The following is a 20,953-nucleotide window of genomic DNA, read 5'->3' as shown; positions in this document are numbered from 1 at the left end:
TAGTTACATGTCTTCAAAATTCTCTAAGGTGTTTTACATTAATCTAGATCGGCCTTTGTATGAATTGTATAAGATAAAAAATTAGTTGAACCCCCTTTTAGGTATTTAGACCGTGCCTACCTTGCTAAACAATGGTTTTACGTACGCCCCATCTGATTGGTCAAAATGTAGGCCAGCCGCTAATCGTAGCCAATGAACAATGGTTTTAGTGAAAGTTGTCGTAAGAAAATGATTGGTATCCCGTCATGCTCCTCGCTGTGACCCAAAATGGCGGAGCTATGGTTATTTTTACGACTTTTTGTCTGATAAAGTCTCCATTGTCTTCACCCTGTCCCATAGTGGAGTGCAAATTTATTCCTTCATATAGGATTTATCCCATTCAACCCCCCTGCTGTTAAGAAAGTCGAATGATAAATGCTAAACGTCATAACTAAATGCCAAAAGTGCTAAGGAGCACGCTGGATTTCGAAGACGCTCATTTGCATATCTAAAGGTGTGTGTCTTGAATGAACGGCAGTTTTGACCGTTGGTAGTGTATACAAGTCATGTGTACACGGCGGCACGTAATATTACCCTGCTTGTTTGGTATCCGGGTCGACATGAAGGGCTTCTTGGAGTGTTTGAGGTAAGATTTAAAAGTTGTTACAAGGTCGCAAATCGATCTGTTATGACTTTGGCAATACACCCATGTTGACAAACTGTTAGAGATGGCGACTGTAATGGCAAACTAAATTAAACATTTGACAGCATGAGAATTAGCTGGTGGCGTATTGAGTTACATGTTTAGAGTAGCCAACGATGTATGTCCACTCGCCTTTGTTGTCTAACATGGAACGGTTATTCGGTATTTTGGCTCTTATGGGCTATCACATTCCGTGTAGAGGACTTGTTACCCTCCATAGATTCTTTGTATCTGTTCTAAGTGTTTGGTATAAACATGTTGGGAAAACACCGAAGTAGTTCGCACAAGAGTTATGACACTAATCGTTTAAGCCAATTTAGCCACTTCCGTTCAAATGTAAGTAACTACCAAAGTAGGTATACTAATTAGCCTCTTATCTTGTTTTAACTTTATTGTAGGCCAAATAAAAAGATAACCACCATTTGCAATCTCGCACAATTCATGTATATAACAATTTTGCAGGCAAATAGAGGTAGATAGCTTGATGCACCATTTCTTTGCAAATCATCTAAATGTTATGGAATCTATTGATTGTGTTATGCCGAAAGGCAATTATACAAGCTGAAGCAAGAACAACACAGATAAATTTGCTATATCAACATCTTTGCGTGCATAGATTTAAAAATATTTTGGAAGACAAGGTCTCCAGAATTTTTTTGTTTTTCTAGGTTTAATATCATATTTTCTTGTGTTATTATACTACTTGTTCCTCATATTGATATGGTCAAGGCATGTCATTTGTGGGTGAAATGAATTGTCTTAGACTCTTTACGATAATGTACATTGTTGCCCTAATCAATGACCTGTATATAATTTTGCAATGTTTCACTGAAAGGTATGAGTAAAACCAGCATGGCCAAGGAAAAGATTATTTGCAAGCTGTGCAAGATAGTGTACACAACTAAAGAGGTAAGTTACACTAGTTAGCAAATGCTTGAATCATACCAAAGTTATGTTTATTTGCACTTGACAGTAAAAGAATATATTCTTTTCAGGAAAGAGAGAGATAATGTAACTACTGTAGTGTAGTTACTGTTCAAACTACTGTATACAAGCATAAGTCATTTATGTTACTGTGATCTAAATGCAGAAAACAAATTGCATTGATAACACTGCATGTCAATCTTTCAATTTCAATGATCATAGCTGTACACTTTGTAGTAAGTCTCTTATTAGTCAGTAGACAAGAAACATTTATACTGATAGCAGGTTTATAACTTTAACTTAAATTAAGCATGGCCTGAACCTTCCATTGTTTTCAATTTTAGGAGTTGGAAGAACACAGTTGGAGCCTTCTTCATCATAAAGAGTATGAGGCTCAGCATGGAAAGTAAGTGCAATTTCTTATTTCTTTTTGACATAATCTTGAACAGTTGAATATTTTCCACATCCTTTCTTTCATTTTTCGAAAAAGTTTTTTTTATACACAGTTCTGCTCAAAAATTTCTGCTAAACAGGTGATTAATCAACAGTGTCCAAATGACTTTTAAAAACTTGCGTCTCTCTCTCATTGCCAGGAACTCTGCCCATGACTGTAACCTGTGCCACACTACATGTGTGGGCCTGTCAGCCTATGTCAAACACCTGAACTCTGATACACACCGCCACAATAGACAGCAACGTCTGGAGGGAAAGAAGGTCTCCCCACCGAAAGAAAGGTTTGTATAAATTTTACTGTCAGCATGCAACTAACATGACAACTTGTTTGCTTATAGTTTTACAGTATCCCTAGAAGCACTGACCTTTCGGCACAATATATTACCTCCTTCAGTCAATATTGACCACGGTAAAGTCCTAATTGATATCAGCCCTACAGCTTTAGCTATGACAAAATAAAATAGTCCTGAACGAGAATGACAGTCTCTGACACATAGGCCATACATGTAACTTATAAGCTGACTCAGGTCTGTTGCAAGGTTCTTTTCTTTAGATCTGCTTTTCTTTGCACTACCAAAAAAGAACAAGAAGTAAACAATCAAAATCCTTTTTACTTAAAGTTAAAACTTTATCTGGAATACATCTATTTGTGTCAGGTTACCAAAACTTAAAAGGCATGTTTTTTTCTCTGTTGTTTTTTGTCCAACAAGTTGAAACCATAGTATGCAAAAATATATTATATAATAAGGTGTTGTTCATGGATGTGTAAATATAAGCTTTTGTAAGTACATGTACATAAGCCTTTGTACTACAGATCACCTATGCAGTAGTTGTATTGCTTAAGTCATAATGCCTAAGATTAGGCTTACACTATTGACGTTTATCCTTTCATCCCCACAGGGACAATACTAGATCTCACAGGAGATTCTCCCCTCCTGATAAAGCCAAGCCACCAGTCAGATCTTCCAGTAGAAAGGGATGCTATCAAGGTACTCCCGAGGGGCAGGATGCCTGGACTGGGGGGGCAGGGAATAGTAGTCAGGGGATGAGGAGGGGAAGGCAGAGGCGCTGGGATCAGGACCCTCACCAAACACATGCTAATGCAAGGGAAGGACACAGACGATGGGATGATCAGGCAAGAAGCCCTGTCGGTACACCCCCGGCGATCTCACCAAGATGGAATAACCCATCAGGTGAGCAGTTCCCGTCTGCTGACAGACACCAGTCTGCAGGTGGGCCACAGTGGTCCCAACAGAGCCCAGCTCCATTCCACCAGAACATGGCGACACCACAGAACTGCTATTACGTAGATTCATTTGCGTACGAAGACGGGTTCCAAAACTTTAACCACGAGTACCGCGGACCTAACAGGTACAGACAAGACGGCCATAGATTCGGTAGAGAAGCAGAGAGGCCACGGTCACGCGAACGGAGATATTCGCCTTATCATTTAAGAAATAGAGGAAGAGCGTTGAGGGAAGCTGCGGCTCATATGCAAGAAGATTCTTTTATGCATCAGAGAAGGCCCTCTGCTGGCTTGAACCAAGAAAGGGATAGAGTTCCTGTCGGTATACATGGTAGAGATAGGGATCCAAATGTCCCAGAGAAAGAACTTGAGAGGCCAGCTAAAGACAGTATACAATCAGGTAATATGCAAAGCCCTTCTGATTGTAGAGCCAACAACAGTGTTTTGAACATTTCCTCAAGTAGGTACAGATGGTGGAGATCAGGCAATGGAACAGGAGACCGAGAAAAGGACCATGGAAGGCACGAAAGTTCCAAAAAACCTAATTCTCTGCCATCGTCACCAAAGACAAACACGCAGCCGTTGGAGCGAAGGCGGTCACTTGACTATTCACTTGAAACTGCAGAAAGAGAGTCTGACTCAAACCTACGATCAGAACAGAAAGCAGAAAAGAGGACTTCATCAGAAACAGAAAGACGAAGCGAAGCTTCACACAGTTCTCGCAAATCCTCTGTGGAAACCCCAGTCATGAAAGCTGCGTTGCTCGAGTTAAGCAAAGTTAGAAAGGGTAGTTTCAAGCCCACCGAAAAGGACACTCCCAAGCCCACGGTAGACACAGAAAAACCCAAGGTAGACAGGGATTCCTACGTCCAACAGGTTCTCAGTAGAGCAGAGAATCTGGGCAATCTTCTCAGGGCCAAGAGGCAAGAAGAGAGTGAGAGACTGCCCGTTTCCTTGGAACAGAAGGTGAAAAGAAGAATGGAAAGGTTTCTCACACCTAGAGGGGAACAAAAAGGGAAAGCAGTTGAAGGCCATGAAGAATCTAGTGCTCAAGTGAGTAAATATGATTTTGCTTACTCCTCTATGATCTTCTTTTGTTGTCCTCATTTGAGGTGAAGCATGATCCGTTTTCAAGAAGATACATGCATATGTGAAATGCAGCTTCGATATGGGTCATGTTTTATCCAAGCACACCAGGTCACCCCTACTTTTCTTTATAAGTACTGTTAAATTCTTTTACAAAGGGTCCATTGACAACTTTAATTTGGTTGTTTTAACAAAGCGTTTATCTGTACTTCATAAGCATATATGCATTATGCTTCTTGTCTAATGCTCAATAAATGAATGTGAATAAAATAAAATTGTTTTATTTCATGCTGGTCGCACAGTCCAAACAGCAGGAAGAGATACAACGGTGGTCCCATACTAAGGACAATGTTGCATCGGCCAGACAGCCCAGCACCGCCCCCCTCCCCACCGAGTTGCTGGATGACTACAATGAAGTTTCCATGGACACGGAAGACAGCAACGATGAGCGTCCAGGTACTTACCCAAGCAACATTAGGGCCGGACAGGGCTCGAAATAGTGGGTGCATGTGCACCCAGTGCACCCAAAATTGGAGCTGTGCACCTAATTTTTGACTGTGGGTGCACTGGTGCACCTAGATATTTTTGTAGCCTATAGGGTTAAGGTACTATTGTACACTAGTATACAGAATATTCTTGAAATGTAAGTATAAAAAACAGCATGATAACTTTTTGCTGTACTTTATTTAATATATTATTTGTTTGAAATCTTAAAGTTAGCTATAGAATTACAGATTGAATTTCTTAAGAAAGGCAGCAGTATTAGACTTTGTAATTATGTTCTGAAGAACATTCAACTTTATTTTATCTGGTGCACCCAAAATTCTTTCTGTGCACCCAATTTTTTGAGCTGGGTGCACCAGTGCACCTATTCCCAAAAATGAATTTCGAGCCCTGGGGCCGGAAAAGTGGATTTTGAAAATTAATTTATTTAGTCATTTCTATACATGATTAGTTCAAACAACACTGGACCCTAAGTTTCTAAAGTCTCCTCTGAACAACTGAACTCTACCTTTTATCAATAGTAGATCTTGTTATACATGTACATAGAGATGTACTTAACATAGAAATGTAACTTTTTATTTTCACAGGACTCCCGCTAGAAGCAGCAGCTACTGTCCCTCCACATCCAGAGGTGAGTTATTCCCAAAACGTCATATGTAGTTAATTGCGATAGTGTGGCTTTTGGTAGTTTAACACATTATTGCTTTATGTTTTAAATGAGACAAGCAGCTAGTAATATGTTGCACAACTAGGATGTTTCTTGTGTTTTTAGGTGGTTGACAGAAAGGGAAGTTCTCGTCTTGACGGAAGCTACCTGCAGATACTGCCGGAGAGGGATGGGAAGAAAGTCGGAGAAGACTCCGACACAGATAGCAGGCCAACGAAAGATATCTCCTTTGAACCATCACAAAGGACAGCACACCCGAAAGAAGAATCACTAGCATCAAGCAGTCATCCTGTGCTAATGTCACAAGCTCCTATGTCTACACAAGCTTCAGCAATGAATATTGTCAAGGTCTGTACAGACACACCATTGCATGCAACAAAAGACACCTCTCTAACTACCTCATCGCCTACTACTAAAACTTCACCAGATTCTCCAAGAACTTTCTCCCTCGAAGCCTTTAGGGCCAAGTACAGCCACTCAAAGTCTTCCTTTCCTCCTTACCCTCAGGACTCCTTTAAGTCTCCTCCCACTGTCTCAAAAAGCAAAGATTTGAGGAGCAGTAGCGGGAGTGCAGAAACTGCAGTACTGGGGAGGTCCACTAGTTGTCCCGACGAGAGACATCCTAGAAACCCAAGTAGTTGCAACGGTAGCGGAAGGAGAATCAGCGATAACGCCGCCTCTCCGAGCGAAGGACGTGTCAGGAGAACTAGCGAAAGCGACGGTAGCGACTCTGAAGGAGCAGCAGCGAAAGTGCTTGAGAAACTCCAACTCCCGCCACACCTTCAGAAAGAGCTGGGAAAGTACCTGTCTGCCAAGAACAAGATGGGTAGCGGGACGATGCAGCCAAACATCGCGGGAGCGCGCAGCAGGCTGAAGCCGGGAAGCAGCCAACGGAAGGGTGAGGTCACGGAGACCGGGCTTCCCTCGGCGCTCATTCAGTTCCTGAACTCTCCCAAATCACGGAACAAGCAACACCAACAGTGGAGCCAACTGGTGCAACATCAACAGGTTAGTGGAAGTCTGTACAGACATGTGTGTGTTGTACAGAGCACATGTACACTGAATGGCATTTACACCTAGCTTTACAGTTACTAGATTATTACACATGGTTACTAGAGAACATAATAGAAAAAGCGAAAAGCCATCTTGTATTTCCTTTTTTATGTAAATTTGCAACAGATTTTTAATGGATTCAGTTACAGTCATAATTTGTTACTGACTTATTGAAGTTTGCTATTCTTGTAATTTGAAATTTCTTTTTTTATATATATGGTAAGATTCATAAATTGTGATGAGAAGTGGAAATCAATATCAAATATTTATCAATACTAGCTTGAGGTGATATTGCTAAAATCCAGTCACTGATGAGGCTTTTTGTCCTATAGACAGACATGATAAAGTTTTCCCCTGTACAATATTTTTTTTCTTCTCAGGGCCAAAAACAAAAAGCGACCAGACTCCCAAGGTTTGGCCTCCAGCTCGGACCACCTTCCCTCTCCAGTAACCAGAACGACCTGGACCCACAAGCCATCACTATCAACCTACAGGACATAGCCTTGCACGAGTTGTCAATGGAACAACTAAAGGAGATCAGTGAGGCTGCAGCAGAGTTAAACATTACTGCAGACAGCGACCAAGAAACGGGGGATAGGTCGCAGGAATCGGACAGTGTAATAGCAGGAAGCAGTGCTAGAGTGAAGGTAGAGCGCCCGTCTGACGACGTACCAACGTTGGAGGAATCACCACCAGTATCAAACTCTCAGACAAGTTCACTGAGGAACCAAAGACACCAAAGACATCGACGTGTCTCGGCACAAGCATCGGAAGACGACTTACCACGTTTGGAGGAACCACCACCGGTATCAAACTCTCAGAGAAGTTCCAGTTCCCTGAGGGTACAAAGACGTCGGCAAATCTCGTCACAGGCGTCGGAAGAACGCGCAGATATAACTGTAATTCCATCCCGCTTTTCTCAGCCGAACACAGAAACAACCACAGTAAAGCAGGAATCTGGGCCAACATCGATACAAAGAGATACAGAACCATCCGATCTTGTACAGTCTGAACTCACAGACAACGTTCCCCGCTCCAACGATGAGGGACACCAGTCTGAGCCGGTGCGACTTTCCACTGTTGAAAAAGAGACTCCAGTTACAGCTCCTCCACAAAAGGAATCCCCCAGGCCCCAGTCGTGCAGTGTTGTCGTCAAGCAAGAGAAAGAAGATGCAGATGTTGTGGTGGCCTCACCAGAGAAAGAACTTCAGGAGAATACTAGAGAAGAGTCTAGAAACAAGCGGACGTTCGCGGAAGTTGATGCAGCTGAAGAATCAGGTGCAGCAGGTGGTCCAACACAGGAGCAGGTGAAGAAGAGGAAACCACAGGACGGTTCGGAGTCGGAGGCCAGTCCCCGGGTGAACTTGAACCACCTGCTGACCATCTCGCTGCAGGAGGAGGGGCTGCACAGGAAGCAGACGGCCGTGGAGCAGCGCATCGCCGAGGTCAAGGTCATCATGCAGAAAGCTGTGGATGAGCTGCACCAGCTGGAGGTCAAGAAGGCTCAGGTGGGAAAAACCTGTATTCTATCTTACGGACAATGTCGAAAGATTTGCATTTCAAAGGAAAGCTACACAAAGAATTGAAATGCCAACTATACTATGCTTGATATACCCCAAAGTCAAGTTGTTTCACATAAGTTCGTCATAGTTCTGGGATCTTCCACCGTTTGCAACTTATGTCGTGCTGATGCCTTCTCACCTGATGATTGAATTGTATGACATCAGTGTTCTAAATTTCCCAAACAGAATGAATAGTGCTTTTCAAACTGGCTTTCATGAGGATGGAGGTCAAGGAATTTTCCCTCGACTTTGAGGGAATGATCGAGATAGTGGGCTTTTAATTCAGAAAGTTCCTCGAAATCCATCCTCTGGAAAGCCAGTTTGAAAAGCACTATTCATTGTCTTGAAATGTTGTTTACCTGGATGTCTAACCTTGATAAACTAGTCCTTAGAAATTGTAATTTCCTAAGACATACATACATGTACTTACCATAATAATGTAGACTTACATTCTGTTCTTTTGAAGTTAAGACACATACACAGAAAAGATTGGCATGGGTAGTCTATAGAAAAGTAATATACATGTAAACCATGCTTCTTACACCAGTGTCTTTTTTCCAGGTTGTTCAACAGGTGTCCCACCTCAGACAGAAGAGACTGGAGATTCTGCAGGGAGCCGTTTCACAGCGGAGCTCCGCTTCGAACTCGCGAGCGTCGACCGTCGTAGCATCCCCAACCCACAGCACCCCCAGGGACCAGTCTCCCCGTCCCCCCTCAGTCACCGAACAAAGCAAGACCACCGCAACGCACAACACAACTCTGTCTGCCTTAGACCAAAGTGCCATCTCCTCAGCTAACAACAGTGGTGTCCAGTCCCAGTTGACAGTTCAGATTGACAGCAGTTTGAATCTCTCCCTCGGAGACACCACTGTGGTGAGAGTGAAGGAGGAGCCTGTGTCACCCACAAGTCTGTCTACGCAAGGTGTCAGTCAATACGCCACGCCCCCAGAGTTCATGATGTCCCGATCCCTTGCCGATGCCAGAAGATCCGAATCCTATGCAAGTCTTCCGACTAATTCTACTGCTAAACAAAGACCACAGTCTGGAAAATCCTCCCACAGTTCGTGCAACGACAGTGTGGTCAACCAACCAAACACTCCCGTCGATACCTCTGCACAAAAGCTGCTTTCCAGCAGTGGTAACGTGAGGAGGAAAAACGCTGCTCCCATCTTTCCCACATTAGATTTCAGTGATGCAGAAGAGTCACAGACCCAGCCATTGTCTCCTGTAGAACAGCAGACTAAGACAGGGAAAGCTGCTGGTGTCGTAGATCTCGGGGGCGAAGAGAAGACAAAGAGTCAATACCAGAGCCCCATGCTCAAACAATTGGCTGCTAACTTTCAACAGCTAAGAAGTGCCTCCCAAAACTTCCTTCAGGAGAGTGAAAACATTGTTAGCACCCCTCACAGCACGCCCGTGGTGTCGATACACGGAGCAAAGACAGGTAACGGCGACACTGCTCTATGCAGTGTGGATGACTTGCTGCTTGCCCAGCCAGGTACATCAACAAAGGACGGTTCCACAGGTCCAGAAAAACAACAGAAACAACCGAGAAAGGGCAAGAAGAAGAAGGAGGCACGGACAGATAATCAAATGAGGCCGCCAAGCAGGGCATCCAGTGTAGACAGTGTTGGGAGCTCCAAAGGGACGAAGAAAAAGAAGAAGAAGAGAAAGGCTTTCTTCCAGGCAGCGCCGTCAGAGACAAGTCCCGACGATCACCCGCGTGGGCCCAGAAGGAAGCCTAAATCGGCAAAGAAGGCGTCGGCAGCAAAGTCCGTACGCAAAGGCGGCCAAGCAGAGAAACGTCCTGACAGAGACAGCTTCTCGGAGATTGTGGACAGCGTGCTGTCCCAGCCAAGGAAGGTGATGAAGAGTCCTGACAGCACGGAACAGGTCCCGGGGGAGCTGCCCAACCCGACCAGCCCTGCCGAGAGCGTATCGATGATCGACGTACCCAAAGAGGAGGCTGAAGTGTTGGTTATTGACTCGGACGAGGAGAATAAACAAGACCAGGTTAGTCATTGGTTGTTATTGATTATTTACTGTTATTCATTCTTAATCCTTTGTTGTATTTATTCAGTCATTTTCTATGAATTAATCAGCACTTACTTATCACTTAACTAGTTCCGAAAATAATTTCATCAGGTTGGTAGAACATTGGATATTAGAGGTTCTTTTTCCAAAATCGGTAATTCTCACCTGCTGACATTTCGGTGAGAAGTTAGAATCTCTGAAGAAGGTATCTGATAGACACCGAAACGTCAGCAGGTGAGAATTACCGGCTGTGAAAAAAGAACCTCTGATATCCCACTTTACTAGTTGTTTACTTATTTATTAGCTGTTTTGTAATCACTTGATTTTCTGCTTTTATTCAGCTATTATATTCAGATAAGGGGGAGAACATGCACAGACCATATTGGTGACTCTTTCTCAAAGTCAAACCCCGCACTTTCTATCTTTTGCTTGAAGCTGTAGATTGTGTTTTTTAACATGTTCGAAATAAAAGATACAAATACCATACAACACAATACAGGTCACTTCCAGCCACCCTACCCCTACTGAAGAACAGAATGTGGTGTCGTCTACGTGTACGGGCATGTCTACCAACTCATCCCCACCCGAAGGGGCCAAGCTGCCTCAGTTGCCAAGGTGAGTGTTTTCTTTACCAGTGGGAAAATGGAGGTATTGTTTGGTCTGAGTGTTTGTTTGTCCTGATGTGTGTCCCTCATTCTTTGAATATTGGGCACGGGCATGTCTACCAACTCATCCCCATCTGAAGGGGCAAAGCTTCCTCAGTTGCCAAGGTAAGTGTTCTTTTTACCTGCGTGAAAACGGAGGCATTGTTTGGGTGTTTGTTTGTCTTGGTGTGTGTCCGTGGTTATTTGAAATATTGTGGAGTGACAGGATGTGAGGTGGAAGATGGTGTAACAGGACATTGGTAGGATTGGAAGGTTTGCCTGGCCCGGGTCCTAAGTAGACAGAATTAGAGAGAAATTCACAATTATAAATAAAGCAAGAAATTCACAATAACTGTAAATGTTTGACAGAGGTATGAGAGCAACAATTTCTTGTTGTCTTTGTATCTATCAGCATTTCGTAACATAAGTCCCAGAAATGAAGTTAAAACTTAAAGTTCTATTAGGTACCTACGAATTTGCAATGTAGTTTGAAATGTTACCATATTTAACTATTGATTAAATTGTTGAACCATTTGGTTATTATGCTGTACTATTATCTAATGCAAAGTTTACATTTTTATTTGTTTTGCAGGCAACAACTACTGATCCAGCCAGGTGTAGCACAAAAGATCAGGAAGCAAATAAAGAAAGAGGGTAAGTTTACTGTATAATTCAAGCAAGTATTAACCGTTTCTTCACTGTCTTGTAGATTCACTTTTTGATGAATTTGTCTAATTTGTAAGTAATACTTAGTTAGTTACTAACAGTACATTTTTCTTCTGTATTTATTGTACTGATCAATCTGGCTAGTCAGGCTAATGTACTGTAATTCATTTTATATTCACGGTAGCACAATTTCACGGTGGCAGCAAGTGAAGGAATCATAAATGATAACAACAGTTTTTTTCACGGTGATGATAAGTTCACGGTACAGAGGTGACCGTGAAAACAGTGAACATAAAGTTACAGTGAAAGAAACAAGAATTACTGTAATTGTCTTCACTGATTTCGAAAATGCAAACATGATAGATCTAATTGTTTAATTTTTCACACGTGTATTTCAGCTTCTTGTGTAGGCACCATGAAGGAGACCCCCAGCTCCAGTCAGTCGGACCCCCCTCCCCCGTCTGTAGTGAGTAAGACCCAGGACCACACCCCTGGATCCTTCGTAGGGCACACTGCAGGAGTGGTGGCCATTCAGGTGATCATTTTTTTTTTTTAACGATCTTGCTCAATCAGTCAATGCAAGGCCGTAAGAGGCCACTTCTTGGCATTGAACTGATTGGACTAATGTGGCATAGGTGAGAGACAGCAGTGTATGTTTGTTTTGAAGGTTTGTAGGTTGTAGTTGGGGGGAAAGCAGTGGGCTGGGAGGGAATTCCAGAGTTTTTGTTACATTTTGTTAGCTCCGTGTGTTATCTAAATAAACTGTAAACTGCCTTTGGGCATAACATACCAGTTTTGTATAGTAGGTACCTGCTGCATAAGACCAGACTGATAGGATTGATCCACTCTTTTGATAAGTGTGGTGGGATCTTTAATATGCTCGACGTGTGGCTGTCCTCAAAGACACCTCTGGTTTTATGTCCCATCCAAGAGGACATCTCTAACCAAAGATAGGGACTCATTCTCACCTGAGTCAAGTGAAAAAATAGGTGTAGTGCCTTTTCCAAGAGCACAACAATTGGGGCTTGCTAGTGATTCGAACCCAGGATGTTTAGACTCTAAGCCAATATCCTTAACCATGTATTGCAAAATATTTGGGTGGTAAAGCCCAAACATCTCTCTGCTTTGTCTCTTTTCAGTCAGTAATTGTTATCAATTTTGTTGTTAACATCAAGACTAGTTAGGAAATTCTTGACAATGAAAAGCTTGTTGTTACTGCTTTCCACTTTGACTGTTATTGGATGGTTGTATCACTCTTTTGTTCCAGATCTCAGGAGACTATTTGTACAGTGTGTCTGCGGACATGGTGGCTAAGGCCTGGAGCCTGGTCAGTCGGGAGTGTGTACAGGTGTACAAGGGACACAACAGGAAAATTAACTGTCTACAGGTGAGGGGGCAACGAAAAGACTTTCTCTTGGTGACATGATACCCTCAACACTAAAAGTTTGGAAAGTTGATTTTGGTTGATCATGTCTTTGAAAATACTTTATCTATTGCATTGCATTACGTATCATTAGAAAGCATAATCCTTTAGAACGGTATTCTGTTTGTTATGGTTCATGGTTTGAGACCATACTTATGTGACTAAGTCACAAAGAAAAGGTGCCAAAAATATGTGTTATTCTTCAATGATTAGCATTATGTACATTGTATTTATTTCATTGAAAGCTCATTACAGAGAATCTTATATCTAGCTATTCACTAACGTTAACACTAGTAACAGGGAGTAGCACAGGATAAAACTGTAGTAATGGTAGAAACAGTTACTGGTAGGGATAATCTAGAAATAGAAAAGAAACATGTAATTATAGATCTTTGAGACACTGAATTTTCTTCCGTTGTCTCTTACAGGTGCTGAGGAGCCAAGGTGGAGAGGAGAGGCTGTACACGGGCTCAAGTGACAAGACTGTCAGGTGCTATAACGTGCAGGTGAGATTACGGCTGAATTGCCGAACATCATAATTATAATTTATAGATTCAACTTGTTAGCAGCACGGGACACAGAAGAAGACCAATGTATTTATTCTCCAAGCAGAGGTTTCGGTCGAGTGGGGTGGGAGTGTCCGGGATTTCTTACGTTCCTCTTCCTTCACGTTACGTTCCTCTTCCTTGATGGAAGAGGAACGTAAGAAATCCCGGACACGCCTACCCCACTCGACCGAAACCTCTGCTTGGAGAATACAATGTATTACCAATCAGCATCTCCTTGGTTAGTATTTGTTTCTTCACACACTGGTGTACAGCAAATTTCAAAGCAGATGTTTCTAAGCTCCTCCCCACAGCCGGCGGAGAAGCTATAGATCATTGAGCTTGGATTGATCTTATAATCTCAAGCTTAACATAAAATAATCAGTGTTAGTCCAGAGCTATTCTAGGACCGATCCCCTGTGACTCAAAAGTAACCTTCTGTCAATCTAACTTGGTGGTTAATGACCCGTGTCTGTAAGATTTAAGATGTAAGATTTGGAGAAAGCCCTGATTTTTTTTCAGGAGACGGGGTGTTGATAAGTTTGTCACAACCTTCTGTCAATCTAACTTGGTGGTTAATGACCCGTGTCTGTAAGATTTAAGATGTAAGATTTGGAGAAAGCCCCCGACTTTTTTCAGGAGACGGGGTGTTAAGAAGTTTGTCACAACCATATGTCAATTTACGATGGTGGTTAATGGCTCGTGTCTGTAAGATGTGAGATGCAAGATTTGGAAACAGCCTTCGATTTTTTTCAGCAGACGGGGTGTTAATAAGTTTGTCACAACCATATGTCAATTTACGATGGTGGTTAATGGCTCGTCTCTGTAAGATGCAAGATTTGGAAACAGCCTTCGATTTTTTTCAGCAGACTGGGTGTTAATAAGTTTGTCACAACTGTCTGTCAATTTACGATGGTGGTTAATGACCCGTGTCTGTAAGATGTAAGATTTGGGAACAGCCTTCGATTTTTTTTCCAGGAGACTGGGTGTTTATAAGTTTGTCACAGCCTTCTGACAATGTATCTTCAAGTTGGTGGTTAATGACTCGTGTCTGTGAGATGTAAGTCTTCGTTTGTGTTTCTGATGAATCCCCTTGGGTGCAATATCAGCTCTTGTCACCCTGGCTGTGTAACTGTGGCTTTACTTTGTTGTTGTTACAGACATCACTGAAGTTGGAAAATGTAAGATTCCCTGTAACATTCCTAAATGAGCCCTGTTTCTTGATGTCCGATATTACGCCACTGCTGGTTTCTTTCACTGTAGCTTTATGTTCACTGTTACCTCTGTACCATGAACTTATAATCACCGTGAAAAAAACTGTTGTTATCAGTTATGATTCCTTCACTTGCAGCCACCGTGAAGTTAAAATTCAGTGAAAATGTCCATTTTCCTTTCACCATGAAAGTTTGATCAAGATAAAGTGAATTACAATAGTCATTATTCCTGATGGTGTTTTCCAGACGGCAGCCTGTGTTCTGAAGTATGAGCTGGACGACCGGGTGCTGTGTATGCACCAGAACTGGAACACACTGTACATAGGGCTGGGCAATGGACAGGTCATCTCTATTAATGCCCAGGTAAGGACAGATATCATCCTACAAAAATTCCACATACAAACTCATCTAACAGTGGACTTGAGTGATGCCATATGTACCAGTAGAGATTCTCTGTCAACAGAGATTGTGATAAGGATGCTAGGAATGTGTTTGGATGGTCTCCCATTTATAAGTTCTGAGTTTCAAGTCGATCCATTGACCGTAACTGACATGAATTGAAGTTGAAGAGTTGTCTTTTATTTTTCAAACGAATATCCGCGAATACCGGGAAATCCCGGTTTATTTCCTGGCAAGTAGCCTCCTGTGCAAGCCTCCTATAACGCGCGACATATATATATGGGGGGGGGGGGAGCTCTTATGCCGGCAAGGGAGTTGTGCAGCCGAGGGAGTTGTATAGCCGAGGGGCCCTCGGCTATACAACTCCCTCGGCTGCACAACTCCCTTGCCGGCATAAGAGCTCCCCCCCCCCCATATATATATGTCGCGCGTTATAGGAGGCCTGCACAGGAGGCTACCTGGCAAGGGCATCTTGGTTGGGGCTGCACCCGTCTTTCGGAAGGGACGTAAAATAGTGTTCAAGGAAATGCCTCAGCACGTTAGAGGGGAAGGGCTAGCAACCCCTCCCTGCAAAAAAATATGCCCTGCTACAGAAACGGCAAGGAAACTTGCTGCCTTATGTGCCACTAGGCACTACAAGGTGAACAACAATAACATCTCTGGTCGTAATGTTGCTGGTGTAATGCTTTGTTCTAGACTAAGAAGTGCGTGGACAAGTTTGACTGCCACACCCCGCGAGCCATCAGTTGCATCACCACCGGTATGGAGGGGCCGCGCCGGCTGCTATTGGTGGGGTCGTACGATGCCACCATCTCTATCAGGGACGCTCGGGACGGACTCTTACTGAAGACCCTCACTGGGCACTCTAAAACACCTCTCTGCATGCAGGTAGGTGTTTGGTTGGAAGCTACACTTGAAATTGAAAGGCTTATTTACTATGCTAGATACACGCCAAAGTCAAGTTCTCACTTGTTTCACTTAAGTCCGTCATAGTTCCCACCATTTGAAACTGCGACTCGACTGATGATTGAATTATGCGACGTCAGGTTGCTACATTTCCTAACCAGTATGAATAGGACTTGTCAAACTGGCTTTTTTGAGGACGGATTTCAAGGAACTTTTTGAATTCAAAGCCCACTAACTTGTTATTCTCTCGAATTCGTTGGAAAGTTCTTCTTGTTGTTAATTGCATCTTTGCTATACAGCTTGTGTGTTCATATTTCCACAGTTTCTTTCTCCTGCTACTTGATGTGTTACTTCTGACTGCATAAGAATGATAAAAGAACCAAGTCTATCTGATGAAATGTTAGCTTACAGAGTCTTTGTTTTTTCTATAGGTTGTTAACCACCTTGTGTACAGTGGATCAGCAGACACCATGGTCATGGCACATAACATAAACACAGGGGAGTTACAGGGGATATACAAAGGACACAGCCATGCAGTCACTGGCATCCACGTGGTTGGCAAGGTGAGGATCATGGGTTAGGGTTAGGTAGGGTTAGGTATAGGATCAGGGTGTAGGGCTTAGAGTTGAATCTAAAGTTAGGGTTAGGTTTAGGTAGAACATAAGGTCTTGCTCGCGTACATGTGTATAAGGTATATATATATATTCTGTGAATAGGTTTATGATTTATGTAATTGTATCCCAAGAGATAGCTTATGCAACGGCCGTTGCTCTGATGCAATGTTGACCAAAGAGACTCCCTAGCTACATGTATAATATGTTTGATTCGCAGGCTGTATACCGTATACCCATTACATTCTAAATATGTATGTGCTGGTTAGTGTTATGATTAGGGTTTCAAGGTTAGATTTAGGGTTAGGTAGGGTTAGGTAGGTTAGGTTTAGCATATTTACATACATTATGAATACTCTCAATTGTTTTTTATTTATTTGTTTTGTTGTTATTCCTCACATGCTTCAGTTATTTTGATTTCTATGCCTTGCTTGTCCTTCAATGCTTGTTCATTTTATTTTGAAAGAAATAACAAAAGAATGATTATTATTAAACTAAGGTGATGATCACAGCCTCCTTGGACCGCCTGGTGCGTGTGTTCGAGGTGGCGTCCCAGGAGAAGCTTCAGGTGTACGGGGGACAAAAGGACATGATCATGTGCCTCAAGGTGCACAAGAGCATGGTCAGTACCAACATTTCCTCGCATTGGTGGTAGTGTGACACTGTGTAGTCCAGTTGTTTGTGTGTAGTCCAGTTGTTTAGCAACTCTGCCTCTGGAACTAGAAGCCGTGAGTTCGATTCTGGCTGTGTCACTCACCCGACATTCACGCTACCGGAAAGGGTCGCAGTATTTAGGACGTTAAGCCGTGGTCTTCTGTTCGTCTTGCTTGTTGAAAAGAGATTGGGGAATTTCCCCAGTACAATGAACCTGTAAATACATATTAATGTCTGTCTTCTCTGTCACGACCACTGGAAGAATAGATCTTCAGTGAGATAAATTGGATCGAGATCACTCTCCTTTTCCTCCTTATTCTCATGCGCAGAGCCTAGTCTGGGCTCTTTTACAATATACCTTGAGAGGCTCTGCTAAACCGGGCTGAGGTTTCCACTTTTGTGGCCTCTAACCAGCTGCCAGCCAATCAGTGAATTGGATTTTCCTGAAGAAAAGATTTAGATGATTCTCTGATTGGCTGACAACTTTTCAGAGGTCACACTCTCAGTCTGGTTTATGAAACCACCATTCTCTAATAGAGTGATCCCATAGCCCCACCCACCTAGACATAGAAATACAAAATAGCCACTTTCTCAGTGGCCGAACTGCTAACTGCCATGCTATCATTGGTTGAACTGCTAATTGTGATGGACAGTCAGTCTCTGTCTATTTTGTAAATTTTCCAACATCTTTGAACATTTACAGGCTTATTGCAGCAATAATATCTTTAACTTCATCTAAGATTTTGGTGCTTGCTGTTTCAGGTGTATGTTGGATGCTATGATGGGAGTTTGACTGCCTTGCCACTGGACTTAACCAAGAACTTTCGTTGTTGGGTGAGTTGGACTCGTGTTTGGACTATCAAATACAGTCCCCTATTTGATATATGTTGCGACATTCGGAAAGCATGAAACAAAATGTGGCCATTTTTATCAGATTGTGTGGCATCTGTCATAATGTGGGGCATCTAATTCAATACCACATTATACCATGTTAATTTCGTAGCTGAGTCGAGAATATTTCTTTTTGATTTAAGTAGAGTTTACGGGGGAGAAGTTGTTTTCTACTTTGTGCAGCCTAGTTATCAAGACAAATAAATGCTTTTTCAGATGCAAACTTAACCTAAACCAAAAACATGTTAATCTGCAACTCATGCAGACTTGTGTATAGTTACACACAAGTGTGAAGGGGGCTTAACATAAGGAAATCTGTAACGTCTTGTTTCAATCAGGTGGGGCTAATTTTGAGGTTTCCGTGTCTTTACATTCCTAGTGGCGCTGCTGCAGCTTGATATTCGGCATGCGGGAGCACCTGAAACAGCACCTGGGGTCGGACCACATCCAGCCCAACAACACCACCATCACCTGCTGCTGGAAAGCATGTGGCAAGGACTTCTGCATGAAGAAACACAAGTTGCAGGTAGCCACTTTGAAATTACACCCATTATTTGGCTTCTAAAGTTGAAATTAAAAAGTCTAATTTGCTAAATGTACCCCAAAGTCAAGTTCTTACTTGTTTCACATAAGTCTGTCATAGTTCAGGTTCAGGGCTCTCCTACTGTTTGAAACTTGTGCCCTGCTGTGTTTTTAACAAACTTAAGGGAATTAACGAGATAGCAGGCTTTTGATTCGGAAAATTCCTCGAAATCCATCCTCAGCAAAGCCAGCATACTGCTTCCCCACGTCACAAAATTCAGTCATCAAGCGAGTAGCCGTCAGCACGGCTGGAGTTTCAAATGGTGGGAAAGGCCAGAACTATGACGGACTTACCGTTATGTAAAACAAGTGAGAACTTGCCTTTGGGGTATATCTAGCATAATATAGAGTTCATTCCAAGTCACCGCATGGGTGTTTTTTCCCATTGTTTAGAATTAATTTGAACGGTTTGCAAGTATTTCTAATAGATAGTTTATACTTTTCAATTTTTAAGTTTCGCAAAAGTTCCCTTTAACAAAGCCAACCCTTTTTGATACCTCATATGTAGAGATGTGTACCTAAATGTAACATCAGGTTCAGGCACCGGTACAGAGGTTTAGGTACCTGTACCATCACATTCTGATGCAGTAACCTTTTTATGTAGCTTCATTATTAATTCACGACTTTGATTTTCATTTGCTGTTGTGACTTTTCCTTCACCATAGGAGGTGCAGCAACACTTGTCAGCTCACGTGGATCAACACTATGTGATGGAGACATAACAAACAGCTTCATCCCAACACATCATATACAATGTACATGTAGAACCAGACTTCTACGCCACCCCTCAAGGACCAAGTTCACTTTGGTGTAGTCTGTTTCAAAAGAAAGCATGTAGCTGGAAGTTTTTTAATCACTTTTTTGTAAGACAAACTTTTGAAGGGTACAACATATGCTGTGAAAGGTATTCGGTAGATAGATACCATACTGTATAGATCATGTGAAGTTTGACTTCCAGTCAGAATAGTAATGCCCTTATTTTCTATTGAAGAGAATAAGAGCAGTAAGTTCTTACAAATGGTACTTTTTTTGTCTTTGTATCGTTATATACTTGTCATTAATGTCAAGCAGCAAGTATATAGCTAGTGTGGTCTTTAATCATTGGTAAAAAAGGAAGCTTGAAAAATATTGATAATAGGTGCTAACTTCTCAACAAGTTGCGGTGGATCGGTCGTACATTATTATGTATACAGAGTTAAAAAACCAACATCAATGGCCATAATGTACATACATTTCATATTATGTTTGATACTTACTTCTCTTTTGGTTTCAGTCCTTTGTGTTTGGTCATGAGTTTTAAAGGGCTATGATGTAAGTATACTGTATGGAAGAAAAACAACCTTACTGTAAATATAGCAAATGCTGCTGGAGTGCCATAACCTTGTATTGTACTCGGATTGATTTGATATCTTTGCCAAAGGAAAGTTTGGATACATTTGTACAAAACTTGTTACCGTAGTGATGTAGCTTTGTTGACAGGATAAGTAGACAGGATCAAAGAATAGGTATTGATGGTTTTGCTACAACTTTTAATTAAAGTAAAAAAGTAAAAGATAGCATGCTAGCAGTTCAGTAGACTTTCCCATCCTCTTTTTTGGCAATGCCTCAGGGGCAAGCCTAACTGTATTATATGTCCGATCTGCAAGAGTTTTTTTTTTACTTTCTGTGCATTTTCTGTATTGTGTTTAGAACTTACAATTTTTTATTCCTCACACAAAAAGTCCCTCAAGATACTAAATGTACCATCCCTTCTGTTCAGGACATTTTCATACCAGTATTAGAGCAGTACATGCTCCTTCTCTATAAGAAGTTGATATATACACTTCACGGGTAACTGCACAGCATTTTACAGGGTAAAACGGGTATCTTAGTGTATTGCGCCAAGTTGCACTTTGGAAATTGCACCAACCAATACTGATGTGCGACACAAAGGTAAAATATGTGACCCCTACAAACAAAATCACTGCCCGAAATATCACATTCTCAGTTTCAGCTCCATATCAAAAACAAGATCACTAGTCTTTATTGGAAATCACAGTATTGTCACTGAATTAAAAACCAATGTACAATGATTACCGTATTTCTTCTAATAAAGGACGCACTTTTTTGACATTTCAACCTTCAAGATGAGGCTTCAGGTCAAAGCCAAAGTCGGGGTGCGCACTTTATTTAGGTTTTAGGTTTAGAAATCGCGACGTAAGTCAGGA

General features: G+C 42.1%; 1 protein-coding gene across 2 annotated transcripts; it reads left to right on the top strand.

The window, feature by feature from the left end:
* Positions 1 to 238: 238 nt before the first annotated feature.
* On the top strand, positions 239 to 20,125 carry LOC136432453 (zinc finger protein 106-like). Of its 2 annotated transcripts, XM_066423757.1 has the most exons (23): positions 239 to 625; positions 1,518 to 1,591; positions 1,951 to 2,012; positions 2,200 to 2,340; positions 2,960 to 4,358; positions 4,694 to 4,847; positions 5,483 to 5,526; positions 5,668 to 5,910; positions 6,070 to 6,570; positions 6,996 to 8,123; positions 8,739 to 10,190; positions 10,711 to 10,826; positions 11,448 to 11,509; positions 11,920 to 12,056; positions 12,789 to 12,908; positions 13,373 to 13,450; positions 14,950 to 15,066; positions 15,799 to 15,990; positions 16,440 to 16,571; positions 17,119 to 17,241; positions 18,036 to 18,107; positions 18,544 to 18,690; positions 19,412 to 20,125. In XM_066423757.1, the coding sequence occupies exons 2-23, from the start codon at positions 1,520 to 1,522 to the stop codon at positions 19,466 to 19,468; spliced, it is 6,549 nt and encodes a 2,182-aa protein (XP_066279854.1). In that variant the 5' UTR covers positions 239 to 625; positions 1,518 to 1,519; the 3' UTR covers positions 19,469 to 20,125. The 2 variants fall into 2 exon arrangements, with proteins under 2 accessions (XP_066279854.1, XP_066279853.1); XM_066423756.1 differs by having other exon boundaries at positions 5,668 to 6,570.
* The last annotated feature ends 828 nt before the right edge of the window (positions 20,126 to 20,953 follow it).

Source organism: Branchiostoma lanceolatum, chromosome 4 (assembly GCF_035083965.1).
Source record: "Branchiostoma lanceolatum isolate klBraLanc5 chromosome 4, klBraLanc5.hap2, whole genome shotgun sequence".
NCBI lineage: Eukaryota > Metazoa > Chordata > Leptocardii > Amphioxiformes > Branchiostomatidae > Branchiostoma > Branchiostoma lanceolatum.
Note: the sequence above shows the minus strand (reverse complement) of the source record. Positions and strands in the feature narration are given on the sequence as shown.

What these genes read in the sequence shown, in the direction of transcription:
- LOC136432453 (XM_066423756.1), top strand. Translation starts at nt 1,520, where the DNA reads ATGAGTAAAACCAGCATGGCCAAGGAAAAGATTATTTGCAAGCTGTGC. An exon ending in TATGAGGCTCAGCATGGAAA is followed by an intron (nt 2,013 to 2,199) that starts GTAAGTGCAATT and finishes TCTCATTGCCAG; the next exon opens with GAACTCTGCCCATGACTGTA. An exon ending in GCATCCACGTGGTTGGCAAG is followed by an intron (nt 16,572 to 17,118) that starts GTGAGGATCATG and finishes TATTAAACTAAG; the next exon opens with GTGATGATCACAGCCTCCTT.